The sequence below is a fragment of the Eurosta solidaginis genome, chromosome 3, assembly GCF_040869045.1.
Source record: "Eurosta solidaginis isolate ZX-2024a chromosome 3, ASM4086904v1, whole genome shotgun sequence".
Classification (NCBI taxonomy): Eukaryota; Metazoa; Arthropoda; class Insecta; order Diptera; family Tephritidae; genus Eurosta; species Eurosta solidaginis.
In genome coordinates this window covers 226,994,945-227,011,259 of record NC_090321.1, presented here as the reverse complement: position 1 = coordinate 227,011,259, position 16,315 = coordinate 226,994,945, and the positions used below count along the sequence as shown (strand labels likewise).

At 37.8% G+C, this 16,315-nt stretch overlaps 2 protein-coding genes across 4 annotated transcripts in view; both read right to left on the bottom strand.

Annotated features, from left to right (window-relative positions):
- Window positions 1-16,315, bottom strand: part of Sesn (Sestrin) — a 516,933-nt gene that overhangs the window by 379,259 nt on the left and 121,359 nt on the right. The gene's annotated exons all lie outside the window — the stretch shown is intronic.
- On the bottom strand, window positions 1,835-4,309 carry LOC137246999 (uncharacterized). Its single transcript, XM_067778066.1, has 3 exons — window positions 4,276-4,309; window positions 2,218-4,221; window positions 1,835-2,162 (listed from the first exon to the last, which is right to left on the bottom strand). The coding sequence occupies exons 2-3, from the start codon at window positions 2,988-2,990 to the stop codon at window positions 2,120-2,122; spliced, it is 816 nt and encodes a 271-aa protein (XP_067634167.1). The 5' UTR covers window positions 2,991-4,221; window positions 4,276-4,309; the 3' UTR covers window positions 1,835-2,119.

Genomic DNA, 16,315 nt, shown 5'->3' with positions numbered 1-16,315 from the left:
CTTCATAAATGGTATTACGTCTACATCGGCTTGGATGGTGAAGAGCTGCTTTGTCCGTTTCTCTTCTTCTTCTGAAATAATCGATACTTCTTCTGGCATAACGGGCCAATTTTTTTCTGGGCACTCGAGGAACGAGGGCCCGAGAATCCACCTGGAGTTCGATGAAAGCTTAACTTCCTTCTGCGGTCTGGTCGCATCATCAGCTGCATTTTGAGATCCAGGAACCCACCTCCAGTGTAAGACTTCAGACGAGTGAAGAATTTCAGATATTCTATTGGACACTAATTGCTTATAACGTCGCGCATCGGAACGAATCCATTGGATTACGGTCTTTGAATCCGACCAGAAGACTATTTTTTGTGGCTTTACGGTGTGACTGCTTAAAATAAAGCCTTTAATTCGCGTTCCCAGAACAGCAGACTGAAGCACCAAACGTGGGATCGATAACGGCTTCAGTGGGCTGCAACGGGATTTCCCTACAACAAAACTAACTCGTACTTGGTTTGAGTGGCAAATGCGCCAGTATGCAACGGCTGCGTAAGCAAGCTCGCTCGCATCGACAAATAGATGCAGCTGAATATCGGTTGAGGGATCCCCGAAATCTAAATGATAACATCTGGGTATATTAAATGCTGTTAGCGCTGTGAGAGACCTGTACCAATGATACCAGGTTTCGTTAATTTCATTCGGTATGGGTTCATGCCAGTCAATATTTAACTGCCATAACTTTTGCACCAAAATTTTTGGTGTTAACGTTATATTAGATAAAAACCCATACGGATCAAAGATTGACATTGTGAGGCCCAACAGTCCGCTTTTGTCGGACGCCGTTTACCGTCCAAAACCTGCTTTGGTATTCTTGAAAACATTAGCTTAAACGTAAATATATCGCTATTTGCATCCCAGTGCATGCCTAGCACTTTCTCGCAAACTGATTCTCCACTACACGTATATTTCGTAGTATTAGTGTATTCCTCCGGCTTCGGCTTTTTGTAAATTGCTCGCAGAAGTTCGTTTGAGTTCGACACAAAGCCTCGAAGTTCGAACCCAGCTTTTTGGTATATGTCAGTTACCTGCTCTGTAACGCGTATAGCTTCGTTTACACTAGAAAAGCTGTCTACATAATCGTCTACATAAAGGCGATCAACAATCGCTTCTACAGCAAGCGGATACTCTTCTTTGAATCTACTCGCATTCAGGTTTTTTACGTACTGGGCTGAGCATGGAGAACAAGCGGAGCCGAAAATCATTGCAACCATAACGTACACATCAGGCTGTCTACCATGATCACCTTCTCGCCAAAGGAATCGCTGAGAATTTTGATCTGGCTTCCGTATATTCACGCGGTGGAACATTTCGCGAATATCTCCACAAACGGCAATCTTGCCTTCGCGAAATTTAAAAAGAAACGACTGCAATGACTTTGGCTGATAAGAATCGGGCCCTTTCATGAGAACTGAATTTAGCGAAGCTCCATTTATTTTTGCAGCAGCATCGAAAACGAGTCTAGGTTTCTTACTTTTATTCATATTGTACACAGCAAAATGCGGTAAATACCATGTTCACTGATCTACATGACCGGCTTCAGCTGAACTCAGCTTTCTAGCATAACCCTTATCTACGTACTCGTTTATTTTTTCGTTCTACCATTTGGCATAACTTTCATCAAGCATCATTTTTCTTTCTACTATTTGGAGACGTTTTAACGCAATATTGTAACTTTCAGGAAGCGACACGTCATCATCTTTCCACAAAAGTCCGGTCTCATACCTACCATCAATTAACTTGGTTGTTTCTTCAAGTATTTTTTCGGCCCTAACATCACTAGCAGATTTTATTTCAGGCAAAGCATTTGTTTGGTAATTCTCAAACATAAGGAAAACAGATATTTGTTTTTGTAGCTTACACATATAATTTTCTTCAATATGCACATGAAAAATGGTAGTGTTATCCTCCCTATTCTCATAGGAACCAAAAAGTGTCCATCCTAGCTTTGTCTCGTGAGCCGTATAACCTTCAGCAAAGTTTATAACACGCACGGGTCTAACTAAATTGGTATGTGACACACCTATTAAAATATGCGGTACAGCGTTTTTATAGCTCTCAATAGGAATATTGCTTAAATCTTCATAGGTTTGCTTAAACTCCTCGGCACATAAACTCTGTGGGGGTAGAAGAAGTTGCTTTATTGTACGTACATCTTTCATGTGAAATTACGTTGACTCGTGTGCACTAGAAACTTCCACTTCCACTCGCTTTGATACTTCTGTTGTCGTTTGGTTATCGAACCACTTTAAGTGCAACAAATTACTTGCACCTCTCAAACCTATACGATTGGCTATGCGTTCCTCTAATAGTGTAACCTTCGACCCATCGTCTATAAAGGCCATTACTTCCAAGCTGCCTTTTGGTCCATGCAGTTTTATCGGCAAAAATTTAAGCAAAGTACCACATTCTTTGCCTTTTTGCAAGTTTTGTTTGTTTATTTTGCGATTATTGTTTTGATGATTGTTCTTTTGACATTCGCTAACAGTTGCCACAGCTTGTTCTGTGTTAGCGGTGTTGCCAGCATGTAGGGTTGCTGTTATGTGGTTATGGAGTAATTTATGGTGGTATTTACGGCAAGCTGATACACCACATTCACGCCGGCGAGGACAATTTTGCATGTTGTGGCTTGTAGAAAGGCAAGAAAAACATAATCTATTCTTTTTTACAACTTCCCAACGTTTATTATAATCGGCATCTTTGAAATTAGTACACTGGTACAATTTATGATTCGAATTACAAAACTGGCATCTTTGTTTTTCTTCTCCTATCGTTAACACTGGTCTTGAAATTCTATTACTTTTTTGTGCAAGCTGATCTTTGTTTGTTTTTGACGTATTAACTTCAGTAGCCATAGCGATATATAAAGATATTTGTTGCAACCAGATGCTAAATTCTTGTATAGTTGGATATGGTTTATTTATGGCGAATATGTGACGAGCCATTCTTCTCGTTTATTTTGCGGCAGTTTGCTTACAAGCTCTTCAAGCAGCATTGGATTTGAGAGCAGCATTCTCGAGAAAGGCAACAAGATTTGAAACCATTGTGGACAAATTAACAATTTCGCTGATATTTTTGAAGCTGATAGCAGGAAAGGCTCGTGCCTTAGAGAGTTGACTCCTAACTAGCAACTCAGGGCGGCCAAAGTGAAATTGGAGCGTTGACATGATTGCGTTAACGCTCGAAGGGTGAATCAATGAAGATTCCACCCTACTGCGGGCGTCTCCTTTTAGGCATTTTTGGAGGCGTTGTAAATTTTCGAAATTTGAGTAGCCAAAAGCGCTTGTAGTTTCTTTAAATGCAACCGAGAACATTGGCCACTCTTCTGCGGCACCGGAAAACTCTGGCAAATCTCACAATTTTCGCATTGGCGGCTGATTATAGGACGGTGTCCACGTTATTTGATTGTTTAATGGCAAATTATGTGGGTGGCTTGTAGGGGCGTTTACTTCGGCAGAACTAACGTTGGGCAAGTAAAATGAAGGGAAATTACCTGTTGTACGATGAGCAGCATTGACGTTGGTAGTGAAAATACTGGCTGAGACTGGTAACTCGGCGAAAGAGGCGGCATTATTGTAAGTAGAAATTTGTACTTCATTTAGATTGGCGGTAGAATTTATCATTCGTATGGAGCTTTCGTCGGCACGATTGACGTAGGCGTTATTTATAGGAGTATTTGATTGTATTGTACGATCGGCAAAATTATCAATAGCGGCTGGCAAATATGCGGAGTAGCCTATTCCGCTACTGTAGCTTCTAGTGGCGGCGGGTGTGTTGGCGTGGCTCATGTCGGCAAGAGAGACAGTGGCCTTTGATGTGCTGGCAGATGCACCTAATTGTGTCAATGAAAGTATTTGTTTCAAACATAACCTCTCCTTCTCAGAAGCAGCAAGAGAAAATTGTAAATTCTTTATTTGTTCCTGTAGTTTAGAAATTGCATCCTCTTGGTCGATTACGGTGCGATTCACCTCCTCCTCATTTTCTGAGCTATGTTCGGAATTTGTCATGTCTATGCTTGCACTATCGGTTGACCAAATTATTCTGTTTCGCAAATTGTATCGTGACATGCGTCACCAGAATAAATATTAAAAATAATGTTCGGCAGTGGCATAAGAACACAAATATATTAAAAACGACAGTTTACATACACTTCTAAAATTTGTTGCGTTTTAATATCTGGAAGAATGTTATTGATTAATACAATATAATTTGACAAAATCTCCCTCTTACTTATTCGTGCTTCTCTTCCTCCGTTCGTTTTTAAGAAGGAAGCGGAAACGGTCAATATTAAAAAGAATCGAATTATACAATATTCACAGTGGTATAAGAATTCAAGTCACAATAAATAATAATAAGAGTTACCATACGAATAAAAACCAGGAACTTAAATTTTGTTTGGCTGAGTTGGCTCCGTAACAGTGGGTTTATTCATACTAGTCAGCTTTTGAATAGTTCATTGACTATAATTTTGTGGTGTTATTAATACTAGTTAGTATTTAAATAATTCATTTGACTAGAATTTCGTCTGTCGGCTCGAGGAAATGCGCGAGTGCTTTCTGTAGGCAATTTGCAATGCATACTTCAGTTGACAATGCTAGATATCGTCCAAATGAACGGGCACATACACACAAGCATGACGAGTCAACCCTCACCGTTACCTCAACAGAGGTTAAAGAAGTTATTGAAAAGGCCAAGCCATACATATCAATAGTCCCAGACGGAATACCTATACCGATGCCAAAACACCTGTGCCATGAGGGCATCAGTAGCCTAGGACATTTTTTCTACTTGTCGTTAAAAGCCTATGACTTTCCAGAATAACAGAGAAAGACCGGAAACCCAGCCAGTATCTACCGATATTATCCCTTTAGTCAGTAACGAAAACGTTTAAAGCCGTTATGATTCCCTCAATTAAATGAAATTGTTCGGTTTTCCAGCCATAAGCATGACTTCCGTAAAGTGCATATCACTACCAACATTCTGAACTCCATTAACACTCATTACAGGACGGCGCTAGTGCAGCTTGGCCTGTTTTTACACAGTCAACCACTACTGATTCGTCACTTCTCCGTTAGATAGATAGATAATTTATTGAGCATTGCACTGCGACCTTTGGTCAGCACCTCATCCCATCCGACTTCCATGATGAACCCTAGCAGTTCTCTTGGCTTGAGGGATTTAATGTGGGAATGTTCTGGCCATGGTGAATCCATAAACTTAGCCCTGCGTCTTGAGATTGCGTCACATTCGTGTGTTATTCCGTTACTTTTTAATTTTCATATATATGTACGTATTTTTATTAAAATTTATTGCAAAGCATGATGTATTGAAGTAATAAATTTTAAAGTTATATACATATGTATATATATACCTTTTATATATATGAAATATAATGAATAACATAAATTTGAGCTAATTTATCAATTTTCAAGTAATTTTTCAACCCAACTGAGACTAGTATATTAAATAGTAGGATGCTGATGCAAATATCGACTAGTATGTCAACTGTGATTACATTGATGCATAGACTGAGTAGTATGCCAACTGGTATGTTGATGTTGAATATACTGACTAGTAGACTGGGTCGAAAAAATATGTTGCTAATGTCCGCCCTAAATTTGAAGACTATGTTGAGAGGGTTTCGGAAAAAATTTTTTTAATTTTTTTTGATCCTTCGAAATACAGCCAAAAAGGTTTTTTCGTTGTAACTTGGTTATTTGACGACCGATTTTTAAAATTGATATGCCATTATTTTGGCCTTGTGGTGCTTACATTTCCGTTTAATGTTTTTTTAAGCTATGGAGTCTTTTTCACATGATTAGGTCAGCTAACAAAATTTTACCTCCCCTAATGTATGTTTTTTCTTACCAAACGAAAGTACTTAAAATTCAAGAAAACGTTGCTTTGAAACCATATTACTAAAATAATAAGCAAAGAAGTTATAGCATTTTCAATATTTATTGCAACTGTTATTTTACCTGATTCTTATTATACTTAGACCTGAAACTCATGATATTTTTGTAGGAAAATTTGCAGGGTTTGGATTGAAAAGTTAATAAAGATATGCCAAATATCAGGAATAGGGGAAGTCAAAGTAAATAAGTGAGTCAAACCTGTAGTTTCGTATTTATAATAATAACGCTATGCGACAAATCAACTTTTTTCAGCGTTCAGCAAATTGAACAAGTAAAAATGTGGGCGTGGTCCGCCCTTTTCCTTATTAGAAGGGCTGGATTCTTTTTTTGAGAAATTTAGTATCACAGCTGTTATACGAGGAGAAAAGTCAGACTCTGACTTCTGAATACGACTTCTGACTTCTAACTTTTCACCTTTACTTTTTCAATTTGCTGAACGCGTTAACAAAAAAATTTAATTTCGGTTCGAAGAACGGAGATAGTACTTTGTTTACTTAAGCCTCAATTCATACAAAAAAGTGGGTTTTGTACAATACCCAGAAAAAAAGTTGATTTTGTCGCATAGCGTTATTATTATAAATACGAAACTACAGGTTTGACTCACTTATTTACTTTGACTTCCCCTATTCCTGATATTTGGCATATCTTTATTAACTTTTCAATCCAAACCCTTCAATTTTTCCTACAAAAATGTCATGAGTTTCAGGTCTAAGTATAATAAGAATCAGGTAAAATAACAGTTGGAATAAATATTGAAAGTGCTATAACTTCTTTGTTTATTATTTTAGTAATATGGTTTCAAAGCAACATTTTCTTTGATTTTTAAGTACTTTCGTTTGGTAAGGAAAAAAACATACATTTGAGGGGGGGGGGGGGGGGGGGGGGGTAAAATTTTGTTAGCTGACCTAATCATGTGAAAACGACTTCATAGCTTAAAAGGACATTAAACAGAAATGTGGAGTTTGTCAAGGCCAAAATAATGGCATATCAATTTTAAAAATCGGTCGTCAAATAACCAAGTTACAACGAAAAAACCTTTTTGGCTGTATTTCGAAGGATCAAAAAAAATTAAAAACAATTTTTCCGAAACCCTCTCAACATAATCTTCAAATTTAGGGGCGGACATTAGCAACTTTCTTTTTTTGTATGGGGACCAACCCAGTCTACTGACTTGTATGTCAATTGGTATGATATATTTTTTTTTTTTTTTTGTGTATATAATAACTAGTATGCCATCTGGTATAATGCTGGCGCAAAGGCTGACTAGTATGTTAATTGGTATGATGTTGGTGTATATAATGACTAGTTTGTCAATTGGTATGATGCTGATGCAGAGGCTGGCAATTGATATTTCGTAGGACATCGCCGTGTTAAAAATTCCAGTTGGTAATATGGAAAAAAGACAGAACTCATACTAGTTGAGATTTTTGGCAAACTAGTATTCTTCTAGTATACAACTAGTTTGTTTGACTGCAGGGTAGCTAAGCGGCAGTAGGATGGGTTAGGTTGAACTGGCCGATCCACGAGGACCTCACATAGACTGAATGAGTCCGTAGTGTTACCAGAAGTTTGTTTTAACAACCAAACTCAAAACCCCTATCAAAAACCAGGACCTATGTTATAAAACAACTCCGTCCTCTTGGCAAATACCAGAAGCTTCCTAGGACTTAAGCCACTTGCTGCTTCTAGATCTGATAGCTGTATCACTCCCAATAGCTGGAGTCTTAGCGTGCTCGATCGTTCGGATTTACTAGCGCATTAATTTCATTCGTATAGAAATATATTCTGTTTATGAAATCTGCAATTTTGTTATCTTTCCACTGGATATAATCAATTTTATCTTCGTAGTTTCCCAGTTTTATGAGCCATCTTTGGAGACGATAGTTAATATTTTTCCCATCGTACTATGTTTGCAACCCCTTAAGCGGTTGTTGATCGGTATGTAAATCGAATACTGTACAGTACAGGTATGGCCTAAACTAATGGACGGGCCAAACAGTGGCCAAGAACACTTTCTGGACCGTTGCATAGCTTTTTTCATGGTCGTACAGCGTCCTAGGCGCTGAACAGCAGCTGAAGCAAAACTGCCAGCATCAGTTGTCAATTTAAATCTTCTCTTGAAGTTGGGGTATCGCAAAATACGATGATCGGTTATTAATGATTTTAATTTTTCAAAGGCTGGTACACAGTTTGGGTCATTTACGTATAGTTTTCTATCTTTTTTTAAATAACAAATCCTGGAATAAGCGACTTTTTCATAATCTTTATAAATTTGCGGCAATATCCCGCCATTCCTGAGAAATACCTGATTTGTTTATCGATTGCTGGTAATTTAAAATTTTGAATTACCATTTCAGTTTTTTTTTTACTCATCCGGGAGTCAGGATATGATCTAAATATTCGGTTTCCTTAGCTAAAAACTTGCACTTTGTGATTTGTATCTTAAGTTGAGCGTTTCACAAAGATTCAAGTATTAATTTAAGGTTAGCTAAATGCTCTTCTAAAGAAGTGGTAAACACTAGTATGCTGTCCAGGAATACGACACATATTCTATTAATGTACTTTTTAAGCACAGAGTTCATGAGCCTTTGGAAAATGGATGGTGCATTCTTTAACCCAACCGGCATACTAACAAAATCAAAGTGTCCGTGTAGGGTTAAAAATGCGGTGTTCTTACGATCCTCTGGCTTCAGCACTATCTAATGGAAACCTTTTGCAAGGCCCAGTGTGATGAAGTACATGGCTCTGCCCAATTTGTCCAATATTCCGTCGATATTGAGAATTTATCTGAAATCATATTTTCATTCAATTTCCTGTAGCCTATCACTATCCGCCATTGTTTTGATCCTGTACCATCTATTTTCTTTGGGACAATCCGCAGTGGGCTGTCGAACAAGATGGGGTTATAATATTTTACTCTAGCATTTCATTTATCTGTCGATTTATCTTCTGTTTATTCATTTTAGGATAACGATACATTTTGGAAAATATAGGGTTATCAGTTGCAGTTACAAGTTTGTGTTGAATATTCTGTGTTGCTGTAAGCTTTTCCCCTTCCTTATAAAACAAATTTTCATAGGATAGCAGCAACTTTAATACGTTCTTCGATGTTAAGATGTTCTAAGTTTGCCAAAAAGTTATTTGTGTGAAAGTTATTGATTGCCTAAAATTTGACTGGAGTCCATAACAACCAGGTGAACCTAGCTCTATGGCACACGCTAATCCATCTCTGTTTAAAATATTTTTTTTTTTATTAAAAAGTAAATATTATCTAGCAATCGTGGGGTTTTAATTAGTAATTCCTTTATTTATTTAACTGAAAAGAACACAAACGAATTGCTAAAGAGACATTAATTAAAGATTCCATTGTGTTGTGTGAATAAAAAATAAGGAAATGTTTTTCTTCAAGTTTTCAGAAATTTGTATGAAAACAATTTAAAAATGTATGTTAAACAGAGCCGTACCGGAGGTCGTGTGGGCCCTTGTGCAAAATTCACAGGAGGCCTTTTTTCTAAAAAAAAGGTTATACGACACAAAAGGTTTTGCTTGTAAGATATTTTTATATTGTCTTGAATACATAGTTTCTTTACATACTTTTTTACAGCCAAATTGTCGTACTACTTGTTGAATAAATATTCTTATATCACTACATTTGACTAGTAACTTAATGACTAATAATCAATGTAAAATCTCAATAACATTATAACTTCAAATTTTCTTGAACATATTGTGAGTTTCTTGAGTCCCTCATTCTAGAAAATTTTGTTCCTCGCAAAATCATCGATTTTTTTGAAAAATCAATTTTCCGAGCTCTTTCCTTTTCAAAAGATAGGACTGCCAGTCAGTCCACTTAATCGTTCATTACCCAACGAACTTCGCAAATAATTGTTGATCAAGTTTAATTTTGAAAACAATTGTTCATCGGTGGCAGTTGTTTCTGGGATGGTAAAGAACATTGCAAGCAGTATAAACCTCTGAAAAATTTGATATCAATGAACTGTTTTCAATTACAAGAAAATATGCCAGCTCTTTCATTGTTTCCACTTGACTTATTTTTGAATTGAACGCGGCTTTCATTGACATCAACTGTGCTGGAAACAATGGGGATATGTGATCTGGAATCTTTTGAACGAATTTGTCTGCCTCTACTTTTATTTCGGATTCAATTGAAGTAGTAATGAATTGAGGTTGTACAACTATATACGTATCCAGAACCATAGTCATTCCTTCAAATCTCTGTTTTAACTGTGAGCAAATCGTATAAACCATTGGATAGAAAATTTAAGCCTTGAACAGTTTTTCAGAATCAGTGAGTCTTTCATCGCCGCAGAGCTCATCAAAATATTTTTTGATTTTTTTTTTTTTTTTTCCTCAAACTTGCTACTGATACTTAATTTCGCATGGGAATAGATGGGAATTAAAATGCGGATGAACTAGCTAAAAACTAGCTCCCTTGAAGCTTTCTCCGTAGAGGTCCCATAAAGACTGGGCGAGATTAAGCGAAGGCGAGAGGTGCACATGATCGACCAAGCGGAATAGGCGTGGGTTCAAGCGCGGGGCTGTAAAGTGTTGAAGATTATGTGTAGGTCTTACAACCTTAGACTTACAAAGTTGCTTCTATCATTAAAAAGAGAGGACTGTAGACTTATGACGGGTATTCTGTCTGGACACTGCCTTCTGAATCACATGCCTTTAAATTAGGCTTGGTCAGTGATAGCAGATGTATGAAGTGCGGGTTGGAGAAGGAAACGACCGAGCACGTTCTGTGCTCGTGCCCTGCACTTGCCAGGCTAAGACTCCAGCTATTAGGAGTGATACAGCTGTCAGATCTAGAAGCAGCAAGTGGCTTAAGTCCTAGGAAGCTTCTAGTATTTGCCAAGAGGAGGGAGTTATTTTATTACATAGGTCCTGGTTTTTGATAGGGGTTTTCAGTTTGGTCGTTGAAACAAACTTCTGGTAACACTACAGACTCAATCAGCCTATGTGAGGTCCTCATGGACCGGCCAGTTCAACCTAACCTAATTTCGCACATAATTCAGAAGCTTCTAAAACCAATTCGTTAAAAGAATGACGAATGTTGGTGACTTCTGAGAAAGCATTTTCCAGGTAGTTCTTAGCTGTAAAAAGGTTAAGTTCTTTTGACTGAAGAGCCTTAGATGCAACATTTACATTTCTAGGATTCTGCATTGGATTGTCAGCAGCAATACGAAATCGAACTTTTCTAATTTTTTTGGAGTGCTGCAGCTTCATTTTTTTCATCGTATTTTTTGATTGTAAGAACGATACGTGACAAATCCTTGAGAATGTGCCCCAACCTAACTGTAAGAGCGTACACAGCATCATATCGACCAGCGCAGCGAGTAGGATTCAAAGTTTTGAGGGTAATTCGATTATTTTCGGAATATTCATCATCACGGCAGAACTGAAGATTTTTCCAACGAACGATACTTTTCCAAAATAATTATAAACATCTTGAACTACCTCAAAAAAAACGGCAAATTTAAGAATTTTGTTTGACAAAGAACAAAATACGCATAAGGAGCTTTTTCCTTTAAATGTTTTTGTACCCCATTCAAGCAACCGCTCATGACAGCTGCGCCATCGTAGGTTTGCCTGCAGAATTTTTTCATTCGTAATCCTTTTTTCTCAACTAATTCAACAATTTGTTGGGAGAGACCCTTCGCAGTTGGATCTTGAATTTCTTGAAACCCTGTAAATACTTCACATATCTTGAGCTCTTGTGGTTTACCAACATCATTATGGACAATTTTCGCATACCGAGAAACCTTACTTAATTGATCTACTTTACTTCCTACTAGGTTTTAATATAATCTGCGTGCACGGTTCTCGAGTCTCGAGTCGTTCGTATATATGTAGTGGAATTTCGTTGTGTCTATTTACACGACTATATATTAAAGGGCTTAAAATCTTTCAATAATTAGATAATTTTCAGACCCTAAAGGGCCCATTACTGATACTTAGCATAGCCTTGACTTGACTTGAGAACTGTCACTTACAGTTCTGTTAAATGAACATTGTATGTTATTGATTACTCAACACTTAGCAACACTTAAGCCGGAGTCATTGGTGCCGTATGTCGTATCGCTGTATCCGTATCCCTAACGTAATCAGCTGTTTATCGTTACGACGGTAAACCAAAACCCAATTGGTTGGCTACGATACGGTTACGACCTTAGCGGCATCAATAATCGATTGCATTGATTCTCATAAGGTTGGTCGAATCAGTTGTTATAAGGTTACCGATACGGTTACCGATAAAGCACCAATGTCTCCAGCTTTAACTTGACTTAGAAGTCTGTTGAATTTTGATTTGCTTTATAAGTTCTAAGTGACGTTTACATTTTGAGATGCCATTTGTTTCTTTCCATTTCATTTTGACATTTTGTCATGCAAATTGACATTTTTTGATTATGATGCCAGATTGTATGCGCTAAGTGGAGTATAAACGTGACTAGGTTGCCAAGTTTACGCCAAGTCAAGTCAAGTCTATGCTAAGTATCGGTAATAGTAGCTCATTCGGCACATTCGTAACGTCGATTTTCGCTCATCCACAGTTCACAATCCAAGGCGAAGCCGCTAATTTTTAATAGATGTTCTAAATCGATGTTTAGTATGTGTAGGATACAGTATTTTACTCAATTTCTATCCTAGACGTCCATCCCGATATCTGCTTTTGCATTAGAATTTGAATCAAATAAATAAAAAATAATAACAATACTTTAGTGTATACATTATTCGGTGAAACTTTTGCGACTCGGCGGTTTTAGGGGCCCCTCGGCGGTGGGAGCCCTGGTGCACCGCACCGCTTGCACCAGTCTCGCTACGGTCCTGATGTTAAAGCTATAAAAAACAAATGTTTATTTTTTATTCATTAGGCTCATTGTCTTGCGAAAGAACAAACAATCTGAAACGTGAATAAACATGTTTCAATGCGGTTATGTACATGACATAATTCCAAATGGCATAGCCCCAAGTTTTTTACTTGAGATTATGTTATTGCTTATGGGGTGTTATTTATAATCCCAAAACGAAGCTTTACATAAATAACTCGACGGCAGTCACCTTGGGGTTCTAAGTAGTTTGCTTTTTTTTTTGTGGAACACCTATGCTTTGGGATCCTCTATGATCCATTAATTTCAAGTTTACCAAGGTTTTTCGGGCAACACTCACCTTTTGACCCATCATGTTGATCTGCCTTAACGATTTTTAGAGAGATATCTTTTAAATTATTTTTGTAATATTTTAAAGAAATGTCGGGGCTATTTAGGAACCACTTCGGGACTCTTTGGATAAGCTTAAAGGTAAAAGTAAAAACCTTACACTTAAGCTAAAATTGTATATTGTCATGGAAACACAAAAAAGTGAATGAAATAAACTTTTCTTCTTTTTTTTTTTGAAAGTGCTTTATTTTTCTACAACCCATTACATATGTACATATGTATATATAATAATACTTCAAAGTTTCCTTTGTACGAAGTACATATAATGAAATTTGAAGCTCCCAAAATCTTTTGACTCTATGCGACATCGTGGACTATTCGTCTGCTGACTGGGGTTACTAGCGTGATTGGCGTTTGTTGCGCACTATACTTGATGAAGTTTGACCACTTGTATCACCAGCGTTTTTATTACCTTGTGCAGATTTTGGACGCTTTTTCCGTGGTGAAGTTTTACTACCCGAGCTTTCCTCACCTTGTTGTTGTACATGTTTTGAAGTGTCTCGACGTGTCGGGCTGCGTGGTGAAGGATTATTTGGTGAACGATTACTTGGTGTAGGATTACTTGGTGAAGGATTACCACCAGCGCTTTCCCATCCCCCCTCCCCCCCCCCCCCCCTGTTGCACAACTCTCCCTCTACTTGTACGTTCTAGCGGGCTGCTCGGAGATCGTGTTGGTTCACCTATTACACGGTCAGCTAAAAGAGCAGCAAGAGGAGCACCTGGTGCTTGAATATGTTATTTCATGCGCACAAAAGATTTTTCTTGGAAAAGATATATACGTATTGAAATATGTTTGTCTATTCGTTAAGACTGTTTATTTAAAATTGCAAGACAATTAGCGCAGTGAATAAAAAACTTAGCATTTGCTTTAAGTAAATTTAACTTTAATTTCGAAGACTACAAGGTTGGTTTCAAATATTTTTTTAATCAAAAAGTAAATATTGTCTAGCGATCGTGGGGTTTTAATTAGTAATTCCTTTATTTATTGAACTGAAAAGAACACAAACGAATTGCTAAAGAGACATTAATTAAAGATTCCCATGTGTTGTGTGAATAAAAAATAAGGAAATGTGTTGTCTTCAAGTTTTCAGAAATTTGTATGAAAACAATTTAAAAATGTATGTTAAAGCTATAAAAAAAATCTTTATTTATTAATCATTAGACCCCTTGTCTTGCGAAAGAATAAACAATCTGAAACGTAAACAAACATGTTTCAATGCGGTTATGTACATGACATAATTCCAAATGGCATAGCCCCAAGTTTTTTACTTGAGATTATGACATTGCTTATGGGTTGTCATAATACCAATTGGGATATTGTGACTTCCGAGTCTAAAACGAAGATATGTATAAATAACTCGAAGGCAGTCACCTTGGGGTTCTAAGTAGTTTACTTTTTTTGCCGAACACCTATGTTCGGGATCCTCTATGATGCATTAATTTCAAGAAGTTTACCAAGGTTTTTCGTGCAACACTCCCTTGCAACCATTTGACCCATCGTGTTGATCTGCCTTAACGATTTTTTTTAGCAAACATATTTTTTTATGTGGAAGAAATCACACACATATAAATTTTGGTGTCAAAACCGCACTTTGTGGTGTTGTTGTACATAAAAAATCAAAATAATATACAATCACATCAAACACTTTAACATTGCACTATTTTGGTGCTAAGTTTGAAAGTACACCGAAAATAAGTGTATTTATTATTCCTCTGGGTAGCCACTGAACAGCCGTTTAGTGGTGAGCTAATATGGGAAGGCGACAACCTGGTTTGGCCACTCTACCATACTCGGCTTAAGGGCTAGCTGAGGGATTTTCATCAGCAGCATCTGTCACCCATAATGTGCGGCTGCAAACGGGCGTCTGTTTTGAATCAAGCGGCTCGCTATATAAAAGTGCAAATAATATTTTGTTCTCCGCTGAGCGGGTTGTGCACGGCTTGGAACCCGCCACGCCATACCAAACTTCAATGAAAAACTCAGCAAAGCCTCGGATAAGAAAACAACCTTTAACTGATGACAACTATGGCAAACGTTAAAAGGTCTATGATTTGAGGGCATGTACCTGGAATGTCTGTTCCCTAAATGGCAGCCTTCAGAGAGACTTTGTTTTCAAGTATTGGCGTTCACGCCTGTGGACGAGCGTCTCGCCGCTATCCGAATAAAATAAAAATTATTCAATATATCATTCATCAGCGCTCATGCACCGACAAAGAGAAAGACGATGAGGTGAAAGGCGCTTTCTATGAAAGCTTAGAATGCATGAACATTGTCATATCCAGCACGAGGTACATGCATAAATATATACGTCAAGCTACATGGCTGTCATCCAATCGAAAGACATGCAATCGGATCGACCACTTTTTGCGAGGGACGGCATGCCTCTAGTGTTTTGAATGTGCTCACGATCCGAGAACCTGACATCGACTTGGACCATTATCTCTTCGCAGTCAAAATATGCGCGCAGTTCTGCGTGGCTAAAACCAGAGAACAATAAAAAACATAAGGAAGGCTAGACGTCGAAAGGCTGCAAACCGAACAAACCGCCAATGATTTCGCAAGTCGACTCTCATACCCACGCGCCGAGTGCACAAGTGAACCCGACGGGATGCAGGATTAGTGGAGCATCTCTCTTACGCACTTCGTACTGTCGCCGAGAAGACATTGATTACCGGCGACCACGGAAAACATTTGGTACGATGAAGAATGCCGCGTTGCAAACGAAAGAAAAGACGCTGCCTACACGGCTACGTTAAAAGCGAGCGCGACAAAAGAGTGTGTGAGCGCTACAATCAGAGAAAAAAAAGTTCTAAAACGAACGAAACAAGTTCAAAATTAAGATCATTCGTTGACAAAAGTCTGCTAAGTACGTTTTTTCTTAACTCGTGGCCGATGTGTTTGTTTTAAGAACAGTTTTTCCAAGCACACGGGTCGTATTTTCTGACCACTTTGGTATTAATGTGTGAACCTTCTGAACTCATTTCAAGCACTTCTTCGGCTTGATTTAAGATTCACACGCTTCTAGAACAATTTGTGCTTGATCATTGGTGGGAGTGGGCAGGTAAAAAATATTAATAACAAAAGAACTATTTTTAAAATCCAAAAGGTTTGAA

What these genes read in the sequence shown, in the direction of transcription:
- LOC137246999 (XM_067778066.1), bottom strand. Translation starts at nt 2,990, where the DNA reads ATGGCTCGTCACATATTCGCCATAAATAAACCATATCCAACTATACAA. An exon ending in TCTAGTGCACACGAGTCAAC is followed by an intron (nt 2,163 to 2,217) that starts GTAATTTCACAT and finishes CTACCCCCACAG; the next exon opens with AGTTTATGTGCCGAGGAGTT.